Here is a 17,426-nt window from a genome sequence, read left to right as displayed (position 1 = left end):
GTGGGAGCGGCTTGGCTTCGCGCGTGGCTTCAGCCTGAGCTGCGGCTTGCGCTGGATAACCTCGTGGAGGGACGCAGAGAGCCCGGACAGCGAGAGGCCGCTGGGAGAAGCCCGACCGTCATCACTTCCGTCGTGACTGCCGTCGTTGCTGGGCCGAGCCTTCTTCTTCTGAGGCCGCTTGGGGGAACCGTCCTGGTTCGCTGTGAAAGGGCAAGATGGTGAACGAGGAGCGCACAGGAGAGGACAGGTACGAACGTACGCTCGACCTGGTCGGCAAGGCGTTTGCCGGAGGCATCGCGAGTCTTTCTGCTCTTCGGGGTGACCTCCTCTGTTTCTGTGTGCGTTATGAGTGTTAGTCTCCCTCCGATGACGATGGAGAGTGAGTGAAAGTGCGACAGCTATTGCGCACATGAACCACACCACTTAGAGGGGATAGATAAGAACCACCAGGTGGGCGGCTCAAATACAGGCGATCCATCGCCCAGATCAGATCAGATGGTTCCAGCCACTCACCCGGATCAACGTCCTGCCCCATGCTCCCCATCGTGACCTCGTCCCCTTCAGAGATCCACGAGGACCCACCGTTTGTCGATTGCAAGGACGTCGTCGAAGTCCCGGACGCTTCGGCACTCGGTGCGTAGTCCATGTCGTCGTCGTCGTCGTCGTCGTCGTCGTCGTCGTCGTCGTCGTCGTCGTCGTGGTGGGGGAATGGACATGCGGGGCACCGTCGTCAAGGGTCGACTTCGCGCCGTCCTCGGAGGACGAGTCCTCATCGGCACGGGTGATAGCGGCAGCCAGGTTTTCCTGTTCCTGCTCCTGCTCATTTTCGCCGTCATCGTTGTGCGCCACAAAAATGGCCCGCAGCTCGTTGAGGTGAGTGTCGAAGTCAGGAGCGCCACCAAAATACGGAAGCACTCGGCGACTCGGCGACCGCTGCTTCGACATCTTCTCCTCGTGCGCCGCTTTGTCCTTCTTCTTCACCTCCTTCTTGGCAGCAGGGAAGGCCGCGTACGACAAGTGTTCACTGTCCATACCGATACCGAGAAGGTCCTGCGGGTACTTGAACTTGGCCCCGGCTTCCTTACGGAACTTGGCCTCCGCAGCAGCACGTCCCCCGTCCTCGGCTCCGCGGGCCTTCATCGCGTCCTCCGACCCGTCCTCCATTGTCACGTCCTCGTCCTGCCTCGCGAACTGTGGCACGGCCTCCTCTCGTTCTACCCCAGACGACGTCCCCGAATTCATGGCTGCAAGGACGAGAGCGGCTTTCTCGCTGTCGAGAGCCTTTTGATGCGCCTCAATGTCAAAATCTCTGAGCTTACCCTCAACGTATTCCTCGACCTTGATTTTTCGACGATCGCTTTCTTCGCAGAATTCGCGGTTGAACCTCGTCGAGTAGTCTGCGAGGCTGGAGAACGCGAAGATGTCCGCCGCCTTCGGGTATGCGAGGATCGCCGGCGCAACGTACTCGTATGGGCGGTCCTTCGGCGACACCCAGAAGGAAGTGTAGTCTGACTGGCGGACGCTCTGCCGGTTGACGTTCCAAATCATGGCCTGTGCAGTGCGTCTCGTCAGTCGTTCGCCGTACCCATCCTCCACCCCTCTCACCTGTTGCAACCAGTCAATGATCGGCGCGACCGTCTGCTCTTCGACCTCCCCCAGATGCAACGCCTTCATCACAAACCCGTTCTTCTCATCCTTTTGCAGAAAGACGTCCTTGTGGAAGGCGATGCACTTTGTAAGCTCGCGAATCGCTTTGAAGCCCTCGGCCAGATTATGCTGCCTCACGAGGGCCCCACGGAAGTACGCCAGCAATGGGTTGATCTTGTAGGCCTCCGCCGACTCGCCGAGCACCCTGACGATGTCCTGAAGCTCCGGCGTCGTCCGCTCCTGTACCGACAGACCGTCCTCCCACTCGAACGCGAACCACGACCACCTCTGCAAGACCTTCCCTGGCACCACGAAGTGGTTGGGAGGGTGGCGAGCAGTGGAATGTGTCGCCCAGAACCGAGCGAAGCTCGAGAAGACTTCCTTGCCGAGGGGGGAGTAGAAGGGCAGCACGACGAAGCGCTTGATGGCCTCCCAGGACAGCGCCATCTGCATCGCGATGCCCATCGGCATCGTCTGCTTGTCGTTCTGGGAGGGACGGGTCCACTTGTGCCGCCACTTGGGCGTCGTGCAGAGCGGAGGGAGCAGTTTGATGAGGCTGGGGGGCAGGTCGCTGATGCTGAGGTCCGCGACGATGCGCCTGACAAGCTCGTCGACTTTATCGAGCGTCGGCCTCGCGATTTCCTTCTTCTTGCCCTTTCCGTACCCGCTCGACGCGTCGACGTGGATGGCGGTGTTGGTGGCTGCATGCAGATTGCGGACCGTCTGACGGAAGTTGTCGTTGCGGTCCAGCACGGTTTGAAGCGGCGCGTGGGACTCGTTGATGCCTTGGTCGGCGAGGAGAGCCAAGCCGACTTCGCTCAGCGTCTTGAGGGATGAGCGAGACATGTAGCGGAGGAGCTCGATGTCGCCCGCCTTGCACATAACCTCCAGCGCGCAAAAGCCCTCCCCGTGGTCGAGGAACCAGACCAGGAACTGAGAAAACCTGCCTTAACGAAGCCGACCCCGGATACACACGTCCGACTTACCAGCTGCCACACGCACTCGCAACTCTCGTGGTCCCCACAGTTGGTGGCCCAGTGACGGATTTCGCCAAAGTGGTCGTGGCTGTTCTCGCCCGTCCTGAACATGAGGTAGTCGAGAGCGGGATTGATGGTGCGCGCCAGCTGCAAGTGACAAACATCATTGGACATTTCGTACAGAGTCCAGCCAGGAGTGACGACTTGCGTGGGCGCGAATGATCGCGCATGTGCGATATAACGCATGACCAGTCTACCCATTCCAGCGACCCCACCCCATAACGACGACTCACCAGACTCGTGCTCTGCTCAATCTTCCCCGCGAACTTGAAGAGGTCCGTCATGAACGTCTTTGTCGGCAGCGGCAACGCCAGCTCCGCCCCCGCCATCTGCATGTAGTAAAGCATGTCAATCTTCTCCCGCACCCCCTTCAGCGCCGCGACCGCGAGCGTCGCACGCGTTGCCTCAGTCGCCATGTCCGTGTACCCCAGCTTACCCTTCGCCTTCTTCTTCGTCGTCTCCTCCTCGATTTCCGCCTCCGCCTCCATCACCGCACGGTCCAACGCGCGGCGCCAGTGCTTCTTCCCCACTCTTGTCACTCCCCGCCAGTAGTTCTTCAACCCTTCACGCCATCCGGAGCTCTGCATCGACCCCATCGCCTCTCGCGCCAGGATGAACGGGTGCAGCGTCGAAATGAAGACATCGTCGATCTCCTCGAACAGCTCGTTCGGGAACACGCATCGCTGAGGCGTCTTCACCCCAACCGCACTCGTGTTCGACAACTTCACCCACTTCTCGCGCGCAGCGTGGAGCGTCTGGTGCACCTCGATCTTACGGTACGGCTGCTCCTCGCCGCCGTTGCGCATTGCCTGCACCTCCTCCGTCGCCTTCCGGAACGCTGCGAACGTGTCCACGTACTCCATCGCCACGATGTGCGCGCTACTCCCGGCCGTCAGGTTCGACGGGGACGCCAAGAAGCTGAGCTGCGACGTCGACCGGTACAGCAGCTCCAGCACAAACTGCAAAGCGTCCGTCAATCGCGAGGACTACGCTCGACCATCGAAACCCACCTGTCCGTTCGGCAGCACCCCACTCGTCTCTGACGCTGCCTTGAAGAACTTCTTCAGCTCCTTTGGGTTCAGGTTGTCGTCGTTTTGCAGGTAAGGCCAGAGCGCAAGCTCCAGGCAGAACTTCGCAGAAAACCGACCACGAATCAACGACCCGTACTGGTTGTTGTGGTCGAGCTTGTTCGGGAGCTTCTTGAGCTGCTCCTCCCACAACTTGCCCGATCCGGGCTCCTCCGTCACCGCCCCTGACATGACCGCATCCCGCAGTACCGCAATGTTCGCGTTGAACGCCTCCCACCCCGTCTGAACGCGGATGTGCTGCGTGATGTTCCGCGCGAGGTGACGACGCGCCAGATCCGTGAGCCTGCCTGCGCCCGCGCGTCAGCCCACGTCACCCCGTGTGCTACCCACAATTGCTGACCAGAGTGATAAAACTTGCACCGCCAGAACCGCATGTGCTCGATCCGGTCCTCCGTGGCCGCGATATCTCGCTTCATTTCTGTAATCTTCTCATGGTCCGGGAGTTGTGGCAGCGTCACCTGGCCTTTTTCCGTCAGACCGACCGAAATCTCGAGCTCCTTTAGCCGACGGAGCTGCGCCTTGAGGATTGCCGCATCCTTCTTCTGCCGCTCCAGCAGCGCGTGCAGACGATGGTTTCCCGCCAGCAACAGGTGCGAGAAGTTCTTGCCCTGCTCGCTCAACTTGACGAGCGGAAAGCTCGCTGGGTCGTCTGCCGTCTTTGCCAACACGGTCTCCTTGTCGAGATGCTCCGGGTATATCTCGAAGATCAACATGCGCGTGGGGTCGTCATCCAGGACTCCCTCGAGCACGAGGTTCTCGGCGATGTTGCCGACGTGGACCGCGTTCAGCGCACGGTTGTTCGTCGACCCCGACGTCCACAGCATCTTCTCCTCGCTGCAGAAGTCGACCTGCCCGAACCCGAGGAACGCGTTGTCGGCCTGCGCCTGCTGCACGGAGTCCGACTCCAGTTTTGCGTCCGTCTGGCTCGACCCGGTCTTCCTCGCGCCCACTACTGCCGTGCTCGGCTTTTGCGAGAGCTCCAAAATCCGACCCACCACCTCGACCTCGACCTCGGCCTTGACAGCCTTCGCTTGAGAAGGCTCTTTGGCGGCCTTCAGCTCCTTCAGCTCCTTGGCTTCCTTGGGCGTCCGCTTATTCGTCCCACTTCCCGACGATGTTGAGGCGCCATCCTATGCGCGAGACCCGCCCGTCAAATCAACTTACTCACCAATAGCACCCTCCGACCCGCGCTCACCTGGGACTCCGTCACTTGCTGCTTCTGCAGCAGCTGTCAATCGGTTCGTAGCGTTCTAATAGACCGCACGCCTTGCACGCACCTTCTTGGGGGGCATTTTTGTCGTGTTTTGAGAGTATTAAAAGAAATGAACAAAAAACGACTTCTCGGTATCCAGAGGTGACGGTGAGAAGCAAGGAGGCGTGTGTAATGGACGCGTGACTTGTGGCGCATCCATCGATCATCTGCTGATCAATGCTCCGGAATCATATTACTATAAAGAGGAGATCTCTGATGCGTGATGTTGCACCGCATGACGTGGGGAAGCTTCATTGATGTATGGTCTGGAGTGGAAGCGAGGAACGAGCGAAGGAGACACACGACGGGCAACGGCCCAGCTTCGGAGCCCGAAAAGGCGTAGGAAAAGCCTGTCAAAGGTGTCATTTCCGGCAGGTATTTTTCCAGGGAGAAAAAGGGTGGGAAAGGCGAACTTTTATGTCAAGTTTGTGTGTGTCATAGAGTATCCTGAAAGGTGACGTTTTGGGCGAATTTTTTGGCACGACAGAATACTGTGCTCAGAACAAAGACAATAGAATTCATTGTAAAGGCAATAGAACGTGTATAGTACGTGAGTAACAAACAAGTGAGTACGAATGATAAGTAACGCCCGTTATTGGAATGGGTACCAAAGGTCTCTTCATCAATCGTTTTCGGCACCCTGTAAATCACACAGAGAAATTGCCCATTTTAGTGCCTTTTTCACATGCGCACAAAAGGCTGCAGAAAAGACACCTTTGACAGGCTTTTTCTACGCCTTTTCGGGCTCCGAAGCTGGGCCGTTGCCCGTCGTGAGGGCAAGGCTGCCGCGCACAAGCCGGCGGTCTCTGCCAAAAGCTGCAAGCCCTGGCTCGGCCCGGTCGGGCCCCTCCCCACCCACACCATCCCTAGCTCCGCCATCCAAGGCCAAGCTGACCGCCCTCAAAGAGCACAGGTGATTTCCCTGGTGCATCCGTTGCGATAGCCTATCGGCAGCTACGGATGCATCTGGACGGATCTGGCGATCCGTGATGCGCGCCCGTGGAGACGCGCCTCGGTGGGCGGCAAGGACGCGTGGCGCGCATCGACGCGTGGCTGTGATGCACGCCACGCGTCCCTCCCGCCGTCCTTGCTCTCCTCCCCGCCTCCTCTTCCTCCTCCTGCTCCGCCTCCACCGTCCAGGCAGACGATAGCGACTATACAGTCGTCCTTCGTCTGCTATTGGACTCCGGTGTCACCTGGTGACACCGTTCAGCTCCCCTCCTCCTCCTCCTCCCTCGACCTCAACCCCGACCTCCATGCCGTCCTTCGCCCACTTTGCCGGCTGCGTCCACACCGCGGGAGGACGTCCATTCGGACGTCCTCAGCATGGAGATTGGAATTAGGGGGCCGCGGCGATGTACCGCGGCCCTTGTTTTGGTGAGTCCCCCGCTCCGCCCTCCTGCACTCCCAATGTTCACCTCTCCTCTCCGGCTTCGCCCATCCGGCCTGCCAGCCTTGACCTCCGTGTCCACCTCGCCCACCTCCACGCTGCTCTCCGCCCACCTTCGCGCAGCCCGCCTGCGCCCGCACACCCTCCTCCGCCTCCCCCACCTCCATGTCGCCCTCCTCCGTGTCTCGCCCGCCTCCATGCAGCCCTCCTCCTCCACGCGCGTCGCCCACCTCCGCGTCATCACCCTCCTCCATGTCGCCCGCGTCCGCGCCGCCTCCCGCCGCCCACACCCACGTGCGTCGCTAGGCTCCCCCTCCTCCGCCTTGTCCCGGCCCCCCGCCTCCGTGTCCGCCCTCGTCCTCCACGCTCCTCCTCCTCCGCGTTGCCCGCCTCCTCCGGCCCCTCCTCCGCGTCGTCCCGGCCCACGTCACCTCCTCCGCCGACGTCGCCTCCCCCGCCCGCGTCGTCTCCTCCGCTCGCGTCGCCCGCCCTCGGTGCTCTGCGCCTCCTCCCCCTTCGCACCGCACACCCCCGCCCGCGTCGCCCACCACCTACTCCGCCTCGTCCCGGCCCTCTGCGTCCCTCCACGAGCCCTCCGCGTCCCTCCGCGAGCCCTCCACGTCGCTCTCCTCTGCGTCGCTTGCCTTCGCATCGCCCGCCTCCGCGTCTCCCGCGTTCACGTCGCCCACTCGCCCACCTCCTCCGCCTTGTCCCGAGGGGCATGGTGTTACTTACCAGCACACCTATGTAGCAGTTTACTAATAAATATATTTTTATCACTAATCATATACAAGATGTGGTGTGAAACAAAGAGGGAGGCGAGCTCACTGTCCAAGACAGCGAGCTCAGGTGACGACGCCTGAGGCCTGAGGCGCCAGTGTCTGGACATCTGGGTGCAACGCTGTCCCAAGGGGTGCGCGAGCGCCCTTGGGGAAGGCGGTGTCGAGCGCAACCGGGCCGGCTGGCACCAGATGCATCCGCACCTGCTGATAGGCTGTCACAACGGATGCACCTGGCGAATCACTACTGTAGGTCTGGACACAGCACCGGGGTACGATACCTCCGGAATTTCGGGAGTCCCGTCCATCTCATAGAGATAGCCACCGCCACGGCGTCCAGATGCGTACGCGCGCCCCTTCCGGTTGAGGAGCTTGATTTCCCCACCGACTATCACTGCGTGAACCCATTTCTTGCACACTCGGGTTAGGATCATGGATAGATTGCCGATCCGGGAGTTATCCAGGTGTGCATATGAGGTCTCACCACCCCAGGATAAGTCCAAACTCCGACCCGAAGCCTGGACTATCCTGGGCTGGCCAGGTGATGGAAATGGAGGATATCCCGGGCGAGATCTATTGTCTTGCCTGGCCTGGAAAGGTGATTATCAGCCAGCCAGTCCCGCAGGATAGGTTGCGCATAGACAGTGTAAACGAAGAGCATACGCTCTCTAGCCTCAACCAACCTCACGGACCCCGTACACCCATGTTGCAGCGCAGTGGAAGCAATAAATAGATGGATTATAGCATGTAACTACCGTAATCTAATCACTCGTTGCGACGACGGGTACGCCCTAGGGCCCGCTAGCAGTCTGCACCCGGGTCCTTGAGCGCGCTCTCCTCAATCGCGCTCGTGGACCCCCGCCAGGACTCCGGAAGACCGCAGAGAAGAGTAATTGAGAACTCATCGTCCGAAACCGCCCTGTCCATGTCCGCGAGCTCGGCCCTCCACATCCCCATCTGTTGCACCCACTCGTCCGCGTCCTCTCCATCCGAGTAATGTGAGTCCATCATCTTCCTCTAGAGGAAGATGATGCGTCCCACACCGCGCACTTGATAATTCTTCTCCAGCTTGGTCCAGGCTTCGTGGCTTGTGCTCGAGTCGGCTACGAGCGCGGTGGCTACCGTGCCGAGTTTGAGTTGCATGCCGACGAGCGCCGCGAGGTCTTTGTCTTCCCACTCCGTGATGGCGGCCGCATTCTTTCCGTCGGCGTTCGCAGGACATGTGACTTTGCCGAAGACGATGTCCGAGACCTTCGCGAGCTTGAGAAGCGCAGTCAACTGCCGACGCCACCGTGGATAGTCGCTGGATCCCGCGAGTGGCTCAATATTTGTCTGAAGGATGTTCCCGATCTTCTCGGCGTTGGATGACGTAGTGGGATAGAATCAGGTAAGCAAGTATGTGTGGAGAAGGTTGAGTGGATCCCGCTTCAGAACGAAGCAGGGCTCATAACCTGTAGAAGTTCACGCAGAGTGTGGGGGGAAAGCGAGTCAGATTCCGTACAAGCGCGTAGCTAGAGTATATAGTACACGTAAAGACAAAGGGCAATAGGGCCGTTTAGAAACACACTATAGTGCGCGAAGATGGCTCCACCTCCGCGACTCCGCTGCTCCACGGCATCGCGGCGCGCTGGTCAACGCCCGTCACGCATCTGCAGTGTGACCGGGCTGGCGCACGCGAAGTGGCTGCAGGTCGCGTCCCGTCATCGATCATCGTTACAATGTCCACGCTGACCACCGTGATGAAGGCGAGGGACTCCGAAGAGGTTAGGAAGACGAGGTCGGCGCGGTGGTATGATCGCCTCAGCGGGTGAGTTACTCGGCGGCATGTCACGGTGACAGTCACGCGGGGCCACTGGCCAGACTCCAATGCTCCAACTCACGATTACTCCGGTGCACCATCGTAAGATTCCAAACGGCCCTAATGCGAGTGCTTGTAAGTAAACGATCAAAGCGCGTGAGTCCGGTCCGGTTATCTAATCGTCGTTGGCGCTCGCGCGCGTATCTTCAACAATAGCGATGGCCAGGTCGTCAATGGGCATCGGGCGAAAGCCATGCGCAACCACGCTCGCGAGATCTGGTCGCGCTTTCGTGAAAGCAGTCGCACTATGCCTGCCACATGGGGCAAAGCTCGCGTCGACGTCAGGACCGACTACGCCAACGAGAGAGCTCCGCTACTGCGCCGACCAATGGAAAGCACACGCGATTGCGACTCTGACGTACCCCAATTGGCGCAAGCGCGGCAACATCGATTCCGATGACGAAGATTCTGATGACGGGCAAGAGACAAGCAGGGAGGCTTCGCGCAAGCGACGTGCTTCTCAGCCAAAGCCTACACGCTCTGCAAAACTTGGTCGCCAGAAGATGTCTACTCCTGCGAACTTGACGGACACGCAGGCTATCAATCTCGCTCGGGCACCTGACCCGGCTCCCCGATCTCCCTTCGTCATACGGAGCGCACTTGGGTGAGTTTTCTATTCAATGTATTTGTGCATGCTTCGCTGACAGGTCTTTGCTGTACATAGAGCCAATATATTCGAGAGCTGCATATCTATGAGCATGCCACCGTCGCCTTACATGTCCGCCACGTCCATTCCCGACGCTCTCTTCAATGGCGCGTCCAATGTGCCGGACGTCACGAAGACGACTTCTGGACCACACGGATCATCTTCGTCGGCCACGCAAGCACCTTCCACGGCCACGCACGTCACGTCGTCGGCATCTGTGTGTCAGACAACTCTCGCCAGTGCCAGTGGTATGTCATCCATACTCTTGCAGTCTGCGGTTTCGTCGTCCATGCTCTCACCCATGCCGCCTTCATGGACAGCGCCAATAAGTGGTGCGCTCTCGGATGGCACACCCGAAACGCATCAAGTGTCCCCACCCCCAACGCCGCCAGGGCCCCCACTGCACGCTGTACCCCCAAACTTGCCGTCGATCACCCCGACTGGGGCTGCCCCCGCCGGCCTCACCCTGCCGACGCCCGCGCCCCCCGCTGGAGGAGAGCAGTCCATCACGCACTCGCCGGCTAGCAGCGAGTCGCCTCCGCCGCCATCATCGCTCCTGGGTGACGCGCCCGCGCCCCCCAGTCCCGCGGCATCCACTCCGCGGGGTGTTGCATCGATGCCTCTTCCTCCGACGTTTGGTGTGCTGCACCCTTCACTGCAGTTCCTTATCACGGCGACGCAAGCTGTAACGTATGTCGCCCGCTTCTCTATTTGTCAGTCCACTCACGCTTCCATAGTGGTGCCGGAACTGTCGCGCAAAGTGATGGTTCTTGTTACGGTCGCGGAGCGCAGGAGCGCGGAAGTCGGGCGAGTCGGAGACGAGCGGAAAGGCGGGATCGGATTAGAGGACGCGCTTGACCTCGGAGAGGCTCACGGTAGCGGGGAGACGGGCAGGAGAGGCGACGGGGAGGAGCCAGGAGGCAATCGCTTAGCGAGACGGTAGGTGCGGGAACGGTATATAAAGGTAGGGTGGCGGGCGATCGTATGCTGGGCGTCCGTTACAGGTGCGCACCGAAGCTCGTAACCAGACAGGCGGGGCAGGCCATAACAGTTCTCGGCCACTTGACAGCTCGTCAACGACTTCCACTATGACAGGCTCGCCAGCCTCCAGCACCGTCAATTCGAAGAAGAAAGTGAAGGCGCCGGCTCCTCTCGTCATCGAAGACCATCTCATTACCGCCCGGTAAGTCCGACCTTCCCCTGTGCACCGTTTATGCAGGTATAACACTGGCATCCTCTTGGGCAGTGCCCTTTGCGCGAGGGAATGGTTGTCGAAGAATCTTGGTGGATCAAAGGAGGCCTTTGATAGCCACTGGAAGTCCGTGAAGACGTCCAGTGAGATCAAGGTGAGCCATGCCATTCTGTGAAGTGGGTCTGTAAATTTGTTACTGATTTCCTCGATATCGCAGAGATACAACACTGAGGTCAAGGAGTTGGGAAGCTCGTTTTCATTTGTTCTTTCTCTCGATTTATTTAGAAGAAGAGACAACCTGCGTTGAAGTAGGAAGCTTGGTATACGCCGGGGCATGTGACGGCGGCGATCCATGCAGTGGGGCTGGGCCGCCCGCGCGCGTGCCCACCTTCGGGTACGCACACGATCTACAATAGTACTACTAGAGTCCGTTTTAATTGTACTGGATTAGATTCTCACAAATGAAGCAATCGAGTCTATCCTAGGTCATTCAAGTGTGCTTCAAATCCGTTCAATCTCATCCGAATGGCATTCAAGCTCGTTCGAACATCGTTCGATCAGATCACGATGGTGTTCAATCTCGTTCAAACCTCGTTTGAATCAAGATGAGCATGCGGGCATATGCAGATATATTTTGAATTCTCGCTTATGGGTTCAATCCCGCTCGATCCGGCTCGCTGGACTTTTCACTGGGCCTGATCCATCCTCCTTCGTGCTCAAGTGCTCACCTTTCCCATGCTGCATCACATCTGTCACACTCCTACTCTATCCGACTTCCTGAGTCTCATGCTCAAGTCTCATGCCCATGTGAGCTCACTCTTTCTTGTTTACTGTTGCCGAAGAGGAACAATGAGGCTATGGCAATCAAGCCAGGCACTCCAATTCCACCGGTCTGGCTTGTGTTGAGGCGAGATCTGGCTCCCACTTGGGATGGCAGATCGCAATTTGGCGGGCGATCGCCTATTCAAACTATGCAGCTAGGTTCTTAGATCCGAGGGTGTGCAGTTAGACGTCCTCAGCGCAGCAAGCAGGGTTGAAGCACACCTCACAGGTGGGGGAAGCAAGTCGGTGGCAGACGGCGGAAACAAGACGGGGCGGCGGGGCGGCGAGTATACAGCGCCGGCCGCATGCAGCCCCGTGTGCAGAGGGGACGCGCGTGAGAGCGCCAAAGGTTCAAGTGGAAGGAGGAGGAGAGAGTGCGTGGATATCCTCGACGCGTCGTAGGCGTCGACAAGACAGCAAGGCGTGGTAGAGGGCGGCGGCGGGCGCCCGTGGTCCATTAGGGCGTTCTCCTTACCGCATCACAACATGATGGCAGGCGGAGCAGGGGATTCACACAGACAGCTCGAGGTACACAGTTGAAAACTCTGGCCACATAGACGCACTTACCTATCGTGGGTGTGATGGGCGCTGCCTGCCTGGCGGGCAACAGAGACAGGCCAAGGACAGAACGGGGGGTCGGACACATCAACTCACCGGCGTAATGGCACGGGACTCCGAATACACACGGCAAAAAGACGTACTCACCTGCAAAGAGGTGCTGAAGAGCTCACCTTTATGCGGCCCCGACAGAAGACGACCTTTATGACGGATGGAAGAGAGACGAGCACGGAGGACGCGCGCAGTGCCGAGGTCGACTCATAATACGCGTTGCGCAGGAGGCAGGTGGAACGGGACCAGGGGGCCATACGCGCAGCCGCGTCTGCGTGCCGCTCGAAGCGGGAGTCCTGCCATTCCAGGGGAATTCCCTGGGAACAACCATTTTCCCAAGACGCGTGGCGCGCATCAACGCGTGGCAGCTGCGATGCACGCCACATGTCCCTCCATCAGTTTGCTGATGTAAGTCCCTGGGCATGGCCGTTTTGCCTCACTCTAAGACACACCTGTACAACATTGCCTCCCTCTCCCAGATATCAAGGAGCCCATAGAGCTTACTATGAATGGCATGACAGGCACAACCACACTCAAGAAGATTGAACACCCCCCTCTAGGCCCACCACCTCGAGGTGAGAGCTTCTTTTTAAATGCTGCGCGGGAACTCAGGATCTTCCAGGTGAGATGCGCGTCCAAGGAGAAAGAAGCTACGGAGATGATAGAAGCGGCCGAGGTGGAACGGGTGGCATTGCACTTGTGCAAGGCACTACCGTCAAAGGTGAATTTATGGCTGGTCTTGGTGCACATCGATGTTCACTAATTGTGGTTGGTAGATTCATCAGATGAAGGTGTGGCTGCTGGTGAAGGTTTTGGCACTCAAGGTGTGTGCTCTGTCATGTATTCTGAATGGTATATCTACAAGATGTTTAGCAGCCACTGTCACCCTGGCCACCCCTTCCCCCCCGCAAGACAATGGTGGTCACTGCTTCGATGTTGACCCTTCTGCCACCAAACCCCCTCTGAACCACAAGCTCACAGTCGTCATCATTGAGGAGCCCTCATTGGGATTGCCGCCCCACGGCCCTCCGAACCAGAGATGGCCTGTTGAGTATCCACTCAGTAAAATGGCCCATTATATGGAGTACAACATCAGAAAAGTGGATTTCAAGGCGATCAAAAAACACTTCCCCCAGCACATATTCCTACCCCACCACCATCCAGTAGAAAGCGATGTCAATGCTGACGATGAGGGCGAAGTTTCAGTCATTATGTGGGAGTGGGTGAGCGCTGCTGTTTTGTAAATGGCCCTGTGACACTGAAATACCACAGATGATGCTGCCTCTCCAGCTTCTCCATCAGGACACCGAGTTCTCACTCGTGTTTTTTCGCTACGGGGAGTTTGTTCGTGCTGTCCTGGGGGGCGACAACTCTGAAGTCTGGAGGTGTTTGTGCACTTCCGACCTTGTAATTGGTGGAATTGACTTCACAGATGACTATCAGTAAGTGTTTTCATGAGCCTCAATCCTCTTGCAATCCTCAACAGACTGGCTCTGAACTCGACAGACAATTATCCGTCCTCAAAGGCAACCTATCCAAGATCAAAAAGTATAGGAACCAGATGGCACTCCTAACGAAGAGGACGGTCGTTTGGCCTGACCCCTGGGAGACACACCTCTACGGCTCCAAACTAGCCCTCATAAACCACCTCGATATTCTTGCAGCAAAGGTGACCCACACTTTGAGACCAGTCACAAAACCGGTCAACATATTGGAGCCTGTGCAGACTGAAGAAGTGCTCAAGCGTGGACACAGTGCCTGGGGCAACCATGTGTCTTTGCCTTCCCAGGAAGATTCCCTCACTCGCTGGAAGAAAATGGTGCCCAATAAGGCCCTGGAAAAGCAGTGGTTCCCGAGTGTGTGGTTCTCTCAGCCGTTTCTGCAATCTCTGCGAGAGATTGGAGAGATGCGGTGCTTCTTTTTCGGCAAGAAGCTCACCCACATCGTGCATACCCTGACGAGGGAGGAAATCGGAAGATTTGACTACGACAAGGTGCGGAGCACCATACCCCTCAAGGACATTCCGTAAGCCACATCGAGGTGCAATGCATGGCCGCTATCACTGACGTCTTTGTCTTAGAGCCAAGTTGGAGCTCCGGAAAAGAGAGCTGATGAAGAGCCCTAAAGCACTCTCTCTTGCATATGCCTGGATAGATCCCGAAGATCACGAAGAGAGTCACGTCGGCACGGGCCTCAATGAGCTGCAAACATTTGCTGAAGTAACCTTCAAAGGGTTGTGCCAGCTAGAACAGGGTTGCTCACCTACAGGCTCTTCGGACCTCACACTCTTCGCACGGATAGACATCGGGCTCATCCCAGATAACCAAGGCGGCTTCCAGTACTTTGTCAACGAGGTTGAGCGCAGCTGGGGCACCACGTTATTCGGCTCACTGGAAAGCCATGTTGTTGTCTCGGCTGTGCACCAATTTGGGCAGTCACTTGCCGCTTGGGTTAAAGAGAAGCATATCGGAGCTGTTGAAGCTCACCAGGTCGGACTCAATCGTCAAGGCAGTCTGCTTTAGAGAGAATATGCAGTGAGTCGGCAATGGGCTGTCATATGTGCTTGTTTGCAACAAATGGAACATGCACTCATACTTATCGGAAGTTTCTTAACAGGAATTCTCACGACGGGCAATGCAGGATGCCTGCCTGGAAGAAATAAGGATGAAAAGTAGTGGAAAGCATGCCTTTCGTCTAGCTGGGCGCCTGTATTTCCGAAAGGGCGACTATTTAACTTTCAGCTACATTTCGTCCTGGTCAAAAGATAAACTGTCCACGCATCCCTAGTAAAACGGGACAAGAGCGCCCGCGTGCTCTGCGGGTCTGATGCGAGGCAGCGCGCGCGCGCGCGAGGCAGGGCCTACTGCGCGAGGCTTGGGCCTGCCTCGTATACTCGTCGCGGTCGGGGGCAGACCCAAGAGAGACTCCGCCGTTGTCGTCGTCGTCGTCCTCTGTAGCGCTCTTGTCGCTGTCGGTCTCTGCGCCACTGTTGCTGCCATGATTGGAAGCCCATGTGATAGGCCCGAGGCGCTCCTGGAGGGATAGGTGCTGCTTCTTAGAAGAAGATGCTGCCGCGTTGTCGGGCTCGGTGATACGCGCGCTGAGCGGGATGTCCTTGCGTCCGGAAGATGAAGAAACAAAGTTCTTGATCGACTGGATGGACGCGGAGACGTTCTGCTTGGCGGCGGTGTTGAACGCTTGGACGATGTCGGGATAGACATTGCGGCCGTCCATTGTGTTAGGAGTGTGCATGGCGTTGGTGCTGATGGTGATGCCATGAGGATGGATATCCATGACGCGCGAGTAGTCGGGAGGAGGGATGGAGATAGGGAGGTTGGTGACAGGACCAGGGAGAGGAGCGCGGAGTGGAGCGCTTAGCTCGGTGATCGCGGGCGACGCGATGTGCGCGCTGTGATCTTCACGGCGGGCGCCGGATATCGGGAAATGTTCATTACCATGTTATTATATGGACGCCTGTGCGAGACTCCGCCAGTGACTCGGAAACGATGAAGGGTACTCAAACCGTTTGTCAACATGCGCCTAACATTTCCGGGTCTTTGTCAGATAATCCGGCTGACAACATTTGCGAGTCTCGGAAATGTTGATGTTCAGATCACATGGCTACCGTCATATCGCGGCCTGGTGTCCGCCGTGGTACACGAAATCGATCCTAGCATCCCCTGAGTTGTCTGAAACATAAATCCCAGTGCTCGCGAGTGCGGGAGCCTGGACATCGGCGGCGTGCACGTGATCTGAACTTCAACATTTCCGAGACTTGCAAATGTTGTCAGCCGGGTTACCTGACAAAGACCCGGAAATGTTGGGCGCATGTTGACAAACGGTTTGAGTACCCTTCATCATTTCCGAGTCACTGGCGGAGTCTCGCACAGGCGTCGATACAATAACATGCTTGGAAAGATTTCCCGCTCTCACACGCCCCTGGGCTGCCCGTCGTGCTTGTTTGTTGTACTTCTCCTGTACGCTCTTGCCGGCGCGATTGTTATGGCCTGCTCCGCCTGTCTGGTAACGAGCTTCGGCGCGCACCTGTAACGGACGCCCAGCATACGATCGCGCGCCACCTCACCTTTATATTCTCGCGCCCGCTTCACTGTCTCGCCACGCGATTACCTCCTGGCTCCTCCCCGTCGCCTCTCCTACCCGTCTCCCCCGCTACCGCGAGCCTCCCCGAGGTCAAGCGCGTCCCTCGAATCTGACCCGTCTTCCTGCTCGTCTCCGACTCGCCCGACCTCCGCGCTCCCGCGCTCAGCGAGCGTAACAGCGATTGCCTCGCTTCTTGTTCTTCTTCGCCTGCTGCTGGTTGCCGCCTTGGTTTGGGCGCATTTTCCGCGACTCTTATATGGTCGCAAAAAACCCCGAACAGTGCCTAGACAGCTTCAAAGAACCCCTGAAAGGTCCTGGGCCCGATATGGGCGCCGTGCGGGCGAAGCGGTGGGCAGGCGGTGGGCGGGCGGGGATGCACCGGTCGGCCACCTGTCGGCCTAGGTTTCCCGAGGCCCTGGGCCCAATATGGGCGCCGTGCGGGCTTCAATAGGTTTCCTCAGTGTGATAGAATGCGAGGCCGTCGTCACCAATGGTTTGTGGAAGAACGGGCGAAGCGGTGGGCAGGCGGTGGGCGGGCGGGGATGCACCGGTCGGCCACCTGTCGGCCTAGGTTTCCCGAGGCCCTGGGCCTTGTATGTGGAATGTGCTGGCTTCAATGGGTTCCCTAGGTGCGACACAATAACACTGGGCATCGACGGCAACGAGTTCGCCAACGAGCACCCAAAACTCACTGTGAGAGGCGACTCCAGCCGCGTCGCAGCCCTCCCTCTCTGTCTCCGGAAGTGTCTCCCCGCTTGCGCATCCGCCCTCCGCACCGCCCACGTGGCCACACTACAAACGAGGGTCTCGGAGCACTGGGGCGCATCACCCCGCAGCGCTCGACTCAAACCCATTGACTCCACCCTTCCCTCGAAGCACTCATCGCCCCGCTCACGCGCAAGCATTCCCGCCTCCTCATTCAACTCCGCACCGGCCACGCCCCACTATTTGCGCATCTCCACCGCATCTATCGCGCTGAGACCGACATCTGTCCAGCCTGCGGTG

General features: G+C 58.3%; 3 protein-coding genes across 3 annotated transcripts; 2 read left to right on the top strand and 1 right to left on the bottom strand.

The window, feature by feature from the left end:
* Nucleotides 1-121: 121 nt before the first annotated feature.
* BXZ73DRAFT_108798 (uncharacterized protein) lies at nt 122-5,064 on the bottom strand (the record flags this gene model as incomplete). Its single annotated transcript, XM_048017215.1, has 10 exons — nt 122-192; nt 260-334; nt 726-1,551; nt 1,606-2,580; nt 2,634-2,771; nt 2,918-3,643; nt 3,695-4,059; nt 4,113-4,902; nt 4,968-4,991; nt 5,050-5,064. The coding sequence occupies 10 exons, from the start codon at nt 5,062-5,064 to the stop codon at nt 122-124; spliced, it is 4,005 nt and encodes a 1,334-aa protein (XP_047870975.1).
* A 4,145-nt stretch (nt 5,065-9,209) lies between these two features.
* Nucleotides 9,210-11,201, top strand: BXZ73DRAFT_83412 (uncharacterized protein; the record flags this gene model as incomplete). Its single annotated transcript, XM_048023912.1, has 7 exons — nt 9,210-9,655; nt 9,716-9,945; nt 10,018-10,410; nt 10,435-10,636; nt 10,767-10,880; nt 10,917-11,043; nt 11,175-11,201. The coding sequence occupies 7 exons, from the start codon at nt 9,210-9,212 to the stop codon at nt 11,199-11,201; spliced, it is 1,539 nt and encodes a 512-aa protein (XP_047870974.1).
* Nucleotides 11,202-13,105: 1,904 nt separating this feature from the next.
* Nucleotides 13,106-14,842, top strand: BXZ73DRAFT_83411 (uncharacterized protein; the record flags this gene model as incomplete). Its single annotated transcript, XM_048023911.1, has 5 exons — nt 13,106-13,172; nt 13,194-13,543; nt 13,611-13,762; nt 13,827-14,345; nt 14,401-14,842. The coding sequence occupies 5 exons, from the start codon at nt 13,106-13,108 to the stop codon at nt 14,840-14,842; spliced, it is 1,530 nt and encodes a 509-aa protein (XP_047870973.1).
* Between the last annotated feature and the right edge of the window lie 2,584 nt (nt 14,843-17,426).

Source organism: Epithele typhae, assembly GCF_022376455.1.
Source record: "Epithele typhae strain CBS 203.58 chromosome Unknown BXZ73scaffold_188, whole genome shotgun sequence".
Lineage (NCBI taxonomy): Eukaryota > Fungi > Basidiomycota > Agaricomycetes > Polyporales > Epitheliaceae > Epithele > Epithele typhae.
This window is presented reverse-complemented; position numbering and strand designations above follow the sequence as displayed.